At 42.0% G+C, this 13599-nt stretch overlaps 2 protein-coding genes across 2 annotated transcripts; one reads left to right on the top strand and one right to left on the bottom strand.

Moving 5' to 3' along the window:
• Positions 1 to 1993: 1993 nt before the first annotated feature.
• On the top strand, positions 1994 to 7065 carry LOC135624991 (ribokinase-like). Its single transcript, XM_065129176.1, has 4 exons — positions 1994 to 2686; positions 5436 to 5621; positions 6430 to 6625; positions 6708 to 7065. Exons 1-4 carry the CDS (start codon positions 2051 to 2053, stop codon positions 6818 to 6820), a joined length of 1131 nt encoding a protein of 376 aa, XP_064985248.1. The 5' UTR covers positions 1994 to 2050; the 3' UTR covers positions 6821 to 7065.
• Positions 7066 to 9149: 2084 nt separating this feature from the next.
• On the bottom strand, positions 9150 to 10941 carry LOC135624985 (WRKY transcription factor 71-like). The gene is made up of 3 exons (XM_065129163.1): positions 10378 to 10941; positions 9889 to 10032; positions 9150 to 9810 (listed from the first exon to the last, which is right to left on the bottom strand). The coding sequence occupies exons 1-3, from the start codon at positions 10830 to 10832 to the stop codon at positions 9528 to 9530; spliced, it is 882 nt and encodes a 293-aa protein (XP_064985235.1). The 5' UTR covers positions 10833 to 10941; the 3' UTR covers positions 9150 to 9527.
• Positions 10942 to 13599: the final 2658 nt, after the last annotated feature.

Genomic DNA, 13599 nt, shown 5'->3' with positions numbered 1-13599 from the left:
CCAGGAAACCTGAGATGAGATGTTTTTAGGCTCCAAGTTTAAATCAACTTGAGGCCTATAAATACCTCTCTCATCCCCGGTTAAAAATACACAAGACTTGAAAGTAGAAATAGAAAGAAACGTTGCTGCAATCTCGTGTGAACTCCTCTCAAAAGTTCTAAGTGTTAGAATAGTTTGAGAGAGGAGTAAGTGGGGGTGCAAGGGTTATCTCCTAAACTCGGTAAAAGGAGAATCGAGTTGTAAAATATGATTGGTCTTCGCCTATTGAAGGAAGACCGATAGTGGATGCCGGTGGCCTCGACGGAAGGGGAATCGACGGAGTGGATATATGTCATGACGATCGAACCACTATAAAAATCTGATTTGCTTTACTTTGAACAATTTACTTTAAACTATTAACTGCCTTATTTACGCTCCTCTTATTGCTATCAAAGTTATGCATTTCCGAAATCGTTTTTATCATACGAAACAAAAAATATTTCGTAACCGACGTGATTTGATCACTACACTAATTCACCCCCCCTATTAGTGCTGACCCCTTTCCTAACAATGGAAATCCTATATTTGTTAACTCTTTATTAAAAGATTTATTACACATCAGTACACTGTGTGTTGTATTCCGGTGAGGGTTAACGAGAAAATGTGGTGGGTTGAAAATAATAGGAAGCTTATATTGTTGTACATATGAAAAAAAAATTAAGGTCAAATTTTCTTTAAAAAATCCTGATTTTATCTTTTTCCCTTTGAGTCGATAGTTTTCAAAATGACAAAGGTATCCTCAATCAATTTTTTTTGTCTGTCTTTTCCTCCTTTCTTTTTCCTTTTCTCAAACTTATTATATCGAACCAATCTGATGTATTAAACCAATCTAAAATTTAAATTGGTCCAAGATAAATAATAAATTAAATAATCGTAATATATATATTAATAAAAATAAAAATTAAAAAAATAATCTTAAACTTATAAATGTAAATATTATAAAATTAAAAAAAAAATATATATATATATAACAAAAATAATGACACAATTATAATTTTATAATTTCAACTTAAGTTGAACAAAAATAAAAAAAGTTAAAAATTTTAAAAATTTTACGAGTCGAATTAACTGGAAAGACATCTCTTAATTGCTAAAAAAATAAAAATATATATATTTTATATATATGTAACCTCATTCAAAAACAATATAACTCAAGTATTCTATAATAATAATAAAATGATTTTTTTATTCTAAAGTTATAGTAAATTAAACATAAATTGAGTAAAAAATTAAAAAAATAATCATAATTCACACTTTTAAATGGTTGAAATAATTTAAAATATCTATTTTAATAGCTTAAATATAGAAAAATTGTCATTTAGGCATCTATAAGTTATTTGAAAGGTTATCTAAAAATATTAACAATTTTTAGAAAAGATGAGATGTTTTTTAATTCGATTATATTATTTTTGTATATGACCTAAGAACAATATAACTATATTAAAAAACAGTGTGACCCAATTTCTTCTATCCTTAAAATCTCATAAAACCTTTCTATAATAATAATAAAGTGGTTTTTTCTCAAAGTTATAATAAATTCATTAAATCGAGTGAAATAAAAATATTATAACTTCATGTAATGACTTTAAAAAAAACATATTTGTAAGTTATTTGAAATGTTTCTTGAAAATTTAAAATTCAAAAAGAAAATAAAAATAGGAACCAGAAAAGATAAAATTAGGAGCTTTTTTAAGGAATTTGTTCAAAAAGCATTCCATGTTATAATATTATTTTGCTAAAAAGATTACAACGATAAGATTGTTCATTTGCCACATACGAATTCGAGTCATAAAAATAATTTTTTTTAATATTTAAAAATAAGATGATATGCACTGATCCAATTTTTATGTACACAAAAATGGGAGATCAGAGCTTCGCTTTTTTAAGAAAAACTAATTACTAGCAGATAAGCCCCATTCCGTACGTTCGAAATATGCCATTAGGTATATTGTAATAGACTTCCATCGCCACTTCGCTCAACCAAGTTGTACAACGGCGAAGACGACCTCCCATGAACTCGTTAACTCGAGGCCACCTCCTTTCTTCTTCCCCGCGGCAGCAGCGCCGCAGCCAGTGGTGGAACGCCGAGCACCCTCACCCCACCACCGAACGTCCCATCCCAGCCCGCCTCTCCTTTGCCGCCTTCTCCTCCTCTTCCCCCGCCGGCGCCGCCGCCATCTCCGTCTCGGCGGCGAAGCCGGTGGTGGTCGTGGGCTCCGCCAACGCCGACATCTACGTCGAGATCGACCGCCTCCCCCTTGAGGGCGAGACAATCGCCGCCCGCGCCGGGCAGACGCTCGCGGGCGGCAAGGGCGCCAACCAGGCCTGCTGCGGCGGCCGCCTTGACTATCCCACTTACTTCGTCGGCCAGATCGGGGACGACGCCCATGGGCGCCTTATCGAGGATGCCCTCCGTGGCGGCGGCGTCCGCCTCGACCGCCTCGCGCGGGTGTCCAGCGCGCCCACCGGCCATGCCGTGGTGATGCTGCAGTCCGACGGGCAGAACGCCATCATCATCGTCGGCGGGGCCAACATGAGCTGCTGGCCCGAGGATCCTCGCGACGAGGACTTGGAGGTCGTCCGTAGTGCTGGAGTGCTGCTGCTGCAGCGCGAGATCCCCGATCGGGTCAATATCCAGGTCGCTCAGGTAATCGAAGATTTGCGGTTTTAGGATTACTTACCACTCATCATTGGAGCTGCGTACCTTTTTGGAGATCTGGAATTGCTTGCATCTTGCATCATGGCTGAATGCTTTTTTTGCCCCCTTCTGATCTGGATTTGCTTCGTTCTCCGGAATCCAAAATGTCATCTTTCCCCATTGTTACCATTTATGCGTCTTTATTTCCTTATACAGAAATTGGCTCTTTCTTCGTTTTCTCTCGGTGCAAGTCTGTTCTTTCTTCTTCTTATTCTATTGCTGTGCTAAATTTGAAAATCTCCCATTAAGCGGAAAAAGATTCCAGACCTGTGCGCACAAGGTTGTCCAAGGTACCTCCGAGATAGAAACATCAAGCTTTCGAGGTGTCACCTGCACGAAGACCAGGTCGAGAGAGGTTTTCTAATCCAATTCCTCCGACACCCAAGTTAGTGATCCAAGGTATATGCTTCTAATCCAATTCCTCCGACACCTAAGTTAGTGATCCAAGGTAGATGCGTGTGGACGCGACGCAAGTGGTGAAAAATAACCCCTTGCGATTGTGGTAAAATGAGATTTTATATTTGGTCGTAAATAGGTAAAATATTCTTTGGAATATTCTACCTATTTACTAGGTGTCACCAGCACGAAGACCAAGGTCGAGAGAGATTTTCTGACCCAATTCCTCTGACACTCAAATTAGTGATCCAAAGTAGATGCATGTGGATGTGAGTGGTAAAAACTAACCCCTTACGATTGTGGTAAAATGAGCTTTTATACTTGGTCGTAAATAGGTAGAATATTCTTTGGAATATCTTGTGGGGAGGCAATCCTCAACCACCTCTGATAACCTCACATTGGCCTTTTCTCCACGTGAGCGACAAGGGGGGAGACAGCCAACAATTGCTTATCTTGGATCTTTGTCCACGCGTGAAGACCGGTGAGGGGGCATCCTTTGTCTCTTTTTTCTAGTCTGGATGCCATGTGGAGGCCACGTGTCGGATGATGATTGGTCGATGATATTCTCTCTATCATTTGTCCTCTTCCTCGAAGGTGCGCTTTAGGAATTTTTCCCAAGAGGTCCCGAAGTGCAACTGTCAGCTTATCCGACATGTGCACCATATAGAGTTGGGGGTGGGGGGGGGGGAGCCATCGAGATGCCTATTTCGGGTCACCAATCTCACTTGGGATTTGGCAATCGAAGGAATTTGCAATCAGAACCAATTCATCTAATCCTTGGTGTTTTCCAAGAGCAAGCGTCCACCCGATGAAGAGATCCACAGAGAGATTCGAGCTTTGCAACTTGTCGAGCCACCTAACTGTGAATTGACTGCTCCACTGAGCTTATTGTAAGAGATATCCAATGTCTCTAAATCCAACATCTCTCTCTTCTCTGTTCCCTTCCGCTCAGCCATGGCAATCGTGATTGTTCAAAGGATGGGGAGAAGCTGGAAGGCGTTGAAGAACTTGTTGCCGAGTAACATCAACATCTCCATCGGCGAATCCTTGTCTCCGCTTGGGGGAAGTGTGCAAGGAGAGCCGAGACGGGCTCTCCATGCTCCTCTTGTCGACAAGTCTTCCACGGTGGCTGGCAAGTCCTTCATAGACGAGTTGCAAGAGCTATAGAGGTGATTGCATCTGCTCTAGCTGGAGGACAAGAAAATGGAGGAGCGAGGGGGATCGGGGCCCTCGACCTCCATGCCTCGGTATCGAGGAGGGGTCAGAGCACCCGACCTCCACACATCTGTGGCGAGGGGGTCAGGGTGCTCGACCTTCATGCCTTATCAATGAAGGGGGTGGGGCACCCAACTTCCACAACTTGCACGAAGACTAACGAGGTCAAGAGAGGTTTCTCGACTCGATTCCTTCGACGTCAAAGTTAGTAACCCAAGGTAGGTGCGTGTTGATGCGAGTGGTGAAAAATGACCCCTTGCAACTATGCTAAAATGAGCCTTTATACTTAGTTGTAAATGGGTGAATATTTTGTGGAATATTCTACAGGGAGGCAATCCTCAATCGCCACTAACAACCTCCCATTGCCTTTTCTCCATGTGGGCGACAAGAGGGGAGACAACTTGCAATTGCCTGTCTTGGACCCTTGTCCACGTGGGCAGATCAGTGGGGCCAACTTATCTCCTTCTTCCAGCCTGGATGTCACACGGAGGCCACGTGTCGGATGACGATTCGTCGACGATAATCTCTCTATCACTGATAATACTAATCTATCTCTCACTTTTGGATGAAGATAGAATACTTCTACTATTTCTCTAGGATCTTATAAATGCTGTTGGATGTGAAAAAAATTGATTTTTATCTTTGTTTGTGTTGTTAATAGAAATAAAACTTGGAAATTTATGCCCTAGAGTAACTTTAGTTTATCATATTATTATCTCTAAGTTCAGAAACAGGATTCTCTTCTTTAATACTTTTTTTCTTGATTGATGTTGAGCATTGATGTTAAGATGGATGAAAACTGTGTAGTTCTGTTTTACTTTGATCCTGCACCATTGAATTTCAAATTACCAAGTCTTTTTTCTTGACTTCAAGCGGTCTGATCTAGTTTGTTCTTGAGCTCACATGCTTGAAAGTGTTTCTTAGGGCTTGATATCTAATACTATGTTGATGTACGTTTTTGCTTCGTGTGTGCTGATTGCTTGCGTAGATAATTATCAGCTACAACACATGTTTTGTGTTGTTTCCTGCCTTCCTTTATAATGCCTGTCCATGTTTTGGCATTAAGTTGAATCTTTGTCATCTTCAGGCTGCAAAAGGTGCAGGAGTTCCTGTTATTCTAGATGCTGGAGGGAAGGAAGGTCCTGTTCCTGATGAACTCATAAAGCTTGTGGATATTTTCAGCCCAAATGAAACAGAGTTAGCACGTTTGACAGGAATGCCAACAGAGACTTTTGAACAGATCAGCCATGCTGCAAAAAGAATCCATGAGAAGGTGAGATCAATGTCTTAGAAATAACTTTATTCACCCCTTTTTTGCTTTTTGTTGCTTCTCGTAGAAACACTTAAAAGTGTCCTGAAACTTGGAATTGTCCCTTTATCAATGAATCGAGAGTATATTACTTTGCTTTGTTTTTTAATTTTTTAATGATAGCATATTTTAAAATGCATTATATCCTATCTTTTCTTTTTCCTTTTCGTCATAGGAAGTTATATGAGATGGACAAATGTTGAATACTATGTATAGGTATTAGATCATGGGACTTATATTTTTCAAAATATGGGTCCAAGATGAACTATTAAACCAACGAGTCTGACTTCTTTTTAGGATGATGATTACCATGATGTTTTCAGAAAAATATTATTTTAAAAGTTGATGCTTTTATAAAACACAATTGATGTAACAAACACAAGACCTTTCTGAAAGGTCCTGTGATGGTTGCTCTTTTAATTCCTGCATTTGTTGTTTTTTGAGGTTCACTGATAATGTGAATACTCAGGACTGTACCTTCTGATATTTGATACAGATCAATGCAGGTCCTAAAATCAAATTCAAGGACTGTTAGTTTAGTATAGATCTAATCTTGTCGATAATTGTTCGTGCAATCTTTAGTATTCCAAAACATGCAATCTCCACATATCAAGTTGATTTGGCATCTAGCTGCCATCAAGAGCATATCAGCATTACTATGTTACTTAACAAACAGCATATAGGCAATTGAAGAATGATTTTATTTGAGAGATGCCCAGACATTAAATCTCATGAAGCATTAGATGGTAATGCTGCCACTTTTTTGTATCAGGCCGTCAAGAAAGTCCTAGTGAAACTTGGGGCAAAAGGTTCAGCTCTATTTATTGAAGGGGAAGATCCAATCGTACAACCCATCATACCTGCTTCAGAAGTTCTTGATACCACGGGAGCCGGTGATACCTTCACTGCTGCATTTGCTGTGGCTCTTGTTGAGTGCAAGCCTATGAAAGAATGCTTGAAATTTGCCGGTACAGAGAAACAAAACTCCTATTGCATGGTTCTCATGTCATCCTAGGTAACTAATAAAACTCCTTGATCGTTATGCTGCAGCTGCCGCAGCTTCACTCTGTGTTCAAGTTAAGGGGGCCATCCCAAGCATGCCTGACAGAGCTGCAGTTGTCGAGCTTCTACAGTCTCTCCAAGCTGATGCTGCTACAAAGTGAACAACTAAGCCAACATAATTCTCAAACTTTCGGAATAAACGTTGGCATGCCTTTTCTTCTTTTTGTTCCACCAAGTGTAATTACTTATCAGTGTTTAAAGTACAGGTATTGAATCAGTAATCTCTTTGGTAGGCATTTCCAGTGTGCCAACTTTTCATGGATGTTTTCTTCTTACTTTGAGCTACAACACCATATACCCTTTTGCAATTCTGCGCAAGGGGGAAATAAAACATTATCTCTCACCATGTCACTTTTCCTTTATAAGGGCAGCAGGACATCCAAGTGAGTATCATATGTCCAAGTTTTCAGTCTACTGTAATAATGCCTATTGCTTAACCTTTGGGTAGCAATTGATTATTTTCCCAAAGTGATTGTTTAATTTATGATGTGTTAATACACACTGAGAAATTTATTGAGCTAATCACAGATGATGAATTTATATGCCAAAAACCTTTTATTTCGGCAGGAGATGAACTTGATTGAGTTGTTCATATTAATAATATCAATATCTGGTAAATTAGTGGCACAAGCAACTTCTTAAATCATCTAGGAATCTATTATTGTGAAATTTAACTTGTGTTTTTCGACTCCATGAATTATGAGATGATGTTGTGTCCCAAGTATTGTATTCCTTTATGCTACAAATAATTAAAGTGAATTTTTTGTAGAGATGATGAATCATGGGAGTGTGTGACTTGAGCTATTGATTAGGTCATATCAATTATTATTTTAGCTACACATCCAACCATCATGTAAACCCCCTATTTAGTAGGGGATATAGATCAGTTCATTTGAGAAGGATAAGGATATGGTCATACCTGAATTATGTTATGCATGAGCAGTCTCCATATCCCATAAAATACTGGTTTGATATGACTTGGCTTTTTCTTATATATATATATATATAATAATAATAATAATAATAATAATTATTATTATTATTATAATAAAACTTGTTCATGTATCCTTGGTAATGTTCATGCATCATTTTAGCTAATTCTATCAGTGTATGTTACAGTGATATGCTTCTTTTAAGTTCATTGTGTTACTTCTTGTATGCATAGATTTAACTGTCAGTCTAGTTTATATTTATTTGGTAGACTGATGGACACTTAACAACAAATGGAGTATATAGCAACCTCAAAGATGTTAATTGGTGAAACTTGCATCACATTACACATGCACATATGCATCTTCCTATTGACTTTGAAGGAATTGGCAGCCATCCCTACTCTTGTGCTTCACTTATAGCCAGCCTTCAGAGAATCCTTGCAAACAAACTCCCTTCACATGCCACCAAATCCATCAAGAACAAAAGAAATGCCCCTGACCAACGTCTCCCATGCTATGATATAATATTATTTGACGATATGAAGTCTACGTTATATGATACATTCTCTATCACCTAATATGAAGTCTCCAATGATAAAAACGATCAAAATTCGATCGTTATCAACTTATATCGATCGGTAACGATCATATTTCAACTAATATTGATCAAGGGTAAAAAATAATTTGATTCAAACGATCCATTAGACCGTTTGAACTAGTAAAAGGGGTTTTTAAGCCCTTTCTATTCTCTCCTTCTCTCCTTTTACACTCTCTCTAACTTTTCTACTCTCATTCACTTTCCCCACTCATATATTTCTCTCATTTGTACTCTTTTGAACTTTACAAAATTATGATTTATGGATTGGATTAAGCTTAAAAGATTAATTAAGGAGGATTAACACTCAAAGTCAAATGAACAACTCTATAATTAAAGATATACATTTTTTTCTCAAATTTTAATCATTTTTTAGATGAATAATCATATTTTTGATTCTAAGATATGTGATACTATTCTTTTCTAATTTAAATTAACTTTACTAAATTTATATTTATTTTTAATTTATTTTTTTTATCTATTTTTAAAAATATTTGAAGTTAATTTGTACTATTGACACATTCTATCGTGCCGACACACGATACATCGATATAAGATCATATATATTATATCATCGATTAATCGGTACATTGTTTCTTACCAGTAAAACAAACTTTACTCCTGATTCAAGTCAATCGCCTAAACCTATATAAAAGTCAGCATAAGCCCTTCCTTCCTCGTAAATTCTACCTCATTTCAAGAAGGATGATTAGTTCTGATACATGTGATGCATTTTACTTGCACATTTAGTCCATTTGTATCATTTTTGATCTATAACTTTTATGATAAGATAATGTTCATGTCCTTGGAGAGTAACAAAATGAGTCAAGAGAGAGAGAGAGAGAGAGAGAGAGAGAGAGAGAGAGAGACCGTCTTCTCACCTTTAAGATTCGATAAGCAAAGTGTAATAATGTGTACGAGTTCTGGCTGTTGTCATCTGCAATCATGAAGAAGAAATGGAGCCAATAGCATTCATGACTCCAAATTCCCCTTCGTAAACAACTGACGCTTTCACCATAAACTCCAGCTACCAAACAAGAACAAGACCAACCATGGCCAAGCATTTAATGTAGCCGTACCAAAAGCTTGGATTCCTCACGCAGAAAAGCCGTGTCACTCACTCTGATCTCCCAGCCTGCTTCTCTGAATCATTAGTGTCCTTACACGGAGGCTAAACATAGAGTGAGCCCAGAATCGATTAGAGTTTCCCTGTTTCTACATCGTCGATTCATACCCATCTTATGAACACACACAAGCAGCATGAGGGAGTAAAGCAGTATGTTACTGTCGCTGCTTGCTGTGGATGAGAGTAGGGACGATGTCTTGCAAGAGACCATGGCCTTCGGCTTGCTGGTTAATGTTACTGTTCATGGGGGACGGCTGATGCGACAGCAGGTCGCCGCGAAAGCTCGTCGTCGGTGGAGGTGGCGCTAAGCGAAGATTGACTGGGCTGTGATGAGTGTGCTGCCCTTCGTAGGTGGTGACCACGACCGACGAATCCTGATACGATCTCTCCACTCTCTTCTTCACGTTGCACTTGGGCGCCGTGCACCGGTAGTAGCTTCTGCGGCTGATGTGTTAGCAAAGGAGATGGTGTAATGGGAAGCTGGAAGCTGGAAGCTGGCGCAGTATACGTACTGACCTGGGATATGGGCTGTTCTTGACTGCCTTCTGCCCGTACTTCCTCCATCGATATCCGTCTTCGAGATGATCAACCTCGCTCTTGGTCATGAATGCAATCCGTGGCTCCCTCTGCCTTCTCTCGCCTTTCTTCCTTGGCTTGTTCCTGTTCCACATCAAAAGATCACATCACAGTTCACACTACCACCTCTTTCAGCTCTGGTTCCTGAGACCCGTGCATCTCTCATCCTAAATTGCACCATGGCAGATCATAAGCAGATCAAAGGGAATAGGGAAACCCTACAAACCGTGATTTGTTCTGCTAGTGGAGGAGAGAAACCCTAGACGCTAGACAAGTGTTCTTATCCCAGTAGAACAACAAGTCCAAAAGGCAAAAGCAATTAGCATATAAACTACTCATTTCTAAGCCGCCTATCATAATTGACTGCCACCAATCAAGAACAGAGAAAGGAGAGCTAGCAAAACATGCACAGAACCGATCAAAACCTACACTTTCTTGAACTTGTCACGCCCTTCTTCACCCCCTGCTGCCTGCCTCTCCTCTCCCTCCTCCTGCTTCGGCCGATCCGTCTTGCGGGCACCCAAGTCTTCTTCCCCTGCCGCTTCCGTCGACGACGAAGTCATCGAGGAGTTGGGAGTCACCGGAGCCGTGCCGTCGCCGCCCGCCAACAATTCACACGGCTCATGTGCACCGCCGAGCAGGTGTGACCTAGGGCTCGGGTCATCGAAGGCCGGAACCAGATTGTGGAAGTCCACCGGCGTGTCGTGGAGGTAGTCGGTGAAGCTCAGGAACGGCGATAGCGTTTTGAGGTCGGAAACCTGCAGACTGTTGGCTGCACCGCTGCTGCTGCTGCCCGGCTTCTGCGGCGACACCGACGACGGTTCACCGTGGAAAGGGAAGTGATCATGGCGGCGGCCATAGTGGTCGGCCTCGTCTCCGGACATAGGGAGAGAAGGCAGTCAGTGGGAGGAAGAGTGTGGCTTTTGCCTTCCTTCTTTTGTTTTGGTGCACATAGATAAGTGGACGTCTTCAGGACGCAAGAATCGTTGACGATGAGCCCCGAACCGTTCGATCTCGATCCGACGTCGAAGAGTGCGGCCACACCGCGGACGCGTTCCTCTACGGTGTGCGCCCGACCGCAGTGCCTTTAGGTTCCTAGACCACTTCCCCTACCCTTTCGCGGTGCGCCCACTCTCCCACCGCTCTCGTGATTGGAGGAACCGATGGCTCCACAGGTCAGCTCAGAGTAGCCCACTTCGATACCGGCTCCGAAAAGCCGTAAAAAGTGGAGCCATGTGGGGCGTGGGGTCCATTCCCAATGGCGACACATGATCTAGTTTAGTCCGTCCGGATCGCGACAGCACACCAACCCGGTCGATGACCGAGATGTGGCTGCTCTCTCCCCACCTCATGCAATGAGTTCCTCCGCCATGGTTTCCCTTCGCGTCGTGCTCTCTTCATGTCTACAGGTCTTCGAGATGTGGCTGCAATAAGTTGTCAGCATCGTCTTAAGTGTGGTGAAATCAATCACTCGGTCGTGCTCTTTTCTGCTGCATGCTGCTCATTTAGCTCGCACAGAAAGAGAGGGGTAGGAACGGAGTCGTTGTATCCGGTAGAGCTTCTGATACGCTTTTGAGTGCAGCTGCGAGAAAGAGAAAGATCTGTGGAGCTTCTTCTGCGAGGATGGATGAGTCAAATCCAAGTCCTCTCGTAGACCGCACAATGATCTGTTTGCATGTGCACCAGTAACTATTTACATTAGAACATCCTTAATTCCCTGCCAACACTCTTCCAGCTCCGCCTGGGTTTGACTTTGCTGAAGAGTTGCACTGGTCTCTGTAGCTTCGGTTCTCTTCACAAAAGCTGGTTTGGTTTCATTCACTGAAATCATGGAAAGGATGCAGTGCTTTTGTTATCATCCTTGGGTACCTAATGACATCAAACTGCGATCGCGGATTGGGAATATGTGTATAAGCTTATGAGACGTACGGCATGGGGTTGGAGGCGTCACGGCGTCGGATCCGAGAAAGGAGTGCGATGGTGTCTACACTTCACAGTAGAAAACATGAGTCGGTCGCTCGAGCTCGATGACGACGACTACTGTTTCTCCCTCTTCGCTGCAGAGAGAGAGAGAGAGAGAGAGAGAGAGAGAGAGAGAGAGAGAGAGAGAGAGATTGGGGACCAAGTGGTGGTCGTCGGATTGGGTGATCGGTGGGGGAGACGTCGCCATCGACGGAGAAGGGGGGAAGGGAGCTTTTGTTGGGGCTTTGGGCAACCATGCATGAGCTGCGGTCTGGCTTGCGGCCATCTCGTTGACAAATGACAGCCGACATCTCCGGTGAACTGCTGCTGTCACCCCCCCCCCCCCCGCCCCCCCGAATCCAAGACCCTACGTTTTGTTCCTCCATCGACGAACAGTACCAGCTCCAAAGAAGAACATCCACAAACAAGCTCGATTCATTCAATCTTCTTCTGCTAGCTGCTGCCGTTAACTATTCTAGTATCAAGATTTGATGAACAGTGCTCCCTCCAGCTAAAACTCTTATGAACTTTGAGCTTAGAGATATTTGTACATGCCGACATTATTTGACACATCAGTGTTGATCACCCAAGCACACGTCTTCTTCTTCTTTACCGACGAGAGAGAATGAGATGATATCCTCTCCTTCAATTGTCCCGACACCTAACCTTGTCTTTACAAAAAGATTAAGGCATCTTTGAAACAATCATTTGGACTTATGCTTGTCATATAGCTGGAGAGTTGACGATGGCATTTGCATGATTCCAAGACTTCTTCCTTCCGTTCAAGTAAAATGTTGGTGAGTAGCTACCAACAAGTTAAATGTTCTCCAGAGCATGCCAATGATAATGACAAGAGTATAAGTAGCATCTTGCATCATGAATGCCTATTAATAAATAGTAACCCACTATATACCTTATAATTTGTTTTCAATTGCAAGAATCTAATTGTTCCTCCCTCATCGCTGTGCCACTCTGTCTTTCTCATTTCAATTCATGCACTCATCCCCTTAATCTTAGTAATTACAATTTACATTTTTCTTGCCCAAAAAATCAGTTAACTAATATTGCAATCACACATATCATCGCTCGTTAATTGGATGAATGAGTACATCAAACAGTTTCCTTGATTCATGATTGATGTGCAAATGGAGAAAGAAAGAATGGAGGCGAATCACCGAAGACAGGTCGATGGATCGCCACGGAACGGGCCACTTAATTTACCTGCCCGGCCCAAACCGTGTCATTTCATTTCATTTCGTTGTGTTTCGTTCCGTTTGGTTTGTGCTGGGTTTAAGAACACCGCCCCCGTCTCATCTCATAAAGCGAGGAACCTTCTTTTCTATTCGACTGCGGTCTGGGCCCGCCTTGGGACCCTTCTTGTGACTCCAGTCGAGTCGGGTGAGTCACGAGGAGGGCGTCGTTTGGAGAGGGCTGTGAGAGGAACCCAAAGAACACCGCGAAGGAAGCAGAACTGCGCCGCGTCACGTGAGACAGGAGCGGTTTTCTCGTCCGACAGCTGTCGTTGTGGTGGGTCAAGGGGCCAAAGCCTTCGCCAAGAAACACGCCCAACGACTTACCCGCGTTTCTTCGAGCAACTCTTGACGCCTCATCGTGGCCACAGACTCGGACCCACTTAAACTTCCAACTACGTTAGAGGTACGAGATCGAAGAACTAGTAAAACATAAATT

The sequence above is a fragment of the Musa acuminata genome, chromosome BXJ1-3 (genome assembly GCF_036884655.1).
Source record: "Musa acuminata AAA Group cultivar baxijiao chromosome BXJ1-3, Cavendish_Baxijiao_AAA, whole genome shotgun sequence".
NCBI classification, from domain to species: domain Eukaryota; kingdom Viridiplantae; phylum Streptophyta; class Magnoliopsida; order Zingiberales; family Musaceae; genus Musa; species Musa acuminata.
This window is presented reverse-complemented; position numbering and strand designations above follow the sequence as displayed.

Bases quoted from the DNA above. Each gene is read 5' to 3' on its own strand.
- LOC135624991 (XM_065129176.1), top strand. From the start codon at position 2,051: ATGAACTCGTTAACTCGAGGCCACCTCCTTTCTTCTTCCCCGCGGCAG. The intron at 5,622-6,429 runs GTGAGATCAATG...TTTTTGTATCAG, and splicing joins CAAAAAGAATCCATGAGAAG to GCCGTCAAGAAAGTCCTAGT. The intron at 6,626-6,707 runs GTACAGAGAAAC...GTTATGCTGCAG, and splicing joins AGAATGCTTGAAATTTGCCG to CTGCCGCAGCTTCACTCTGT.
- LOC135624985 (XM_065129163.1), bottom strand. From the start codon at position 10,832: ATGTCCGGAGACGAGGCCGACCACTATGGCCGCCGCCATGATCACTTC. The intron at 10,033-10,377 runs GTAGGTTTTGAT...GATGTGGAACAG, and splicing joins CGTGACAAGTTCAAGAAAGT to GAACAAGCCAAGGAAGAAAG. The intron at 9,811-9,888 runs GTCAGTACGTAT...CATCAGCCGCAG, and splicing joins AAGAACAGCCCATATCCCAG to AAGCTACTACCGGTGCACGG.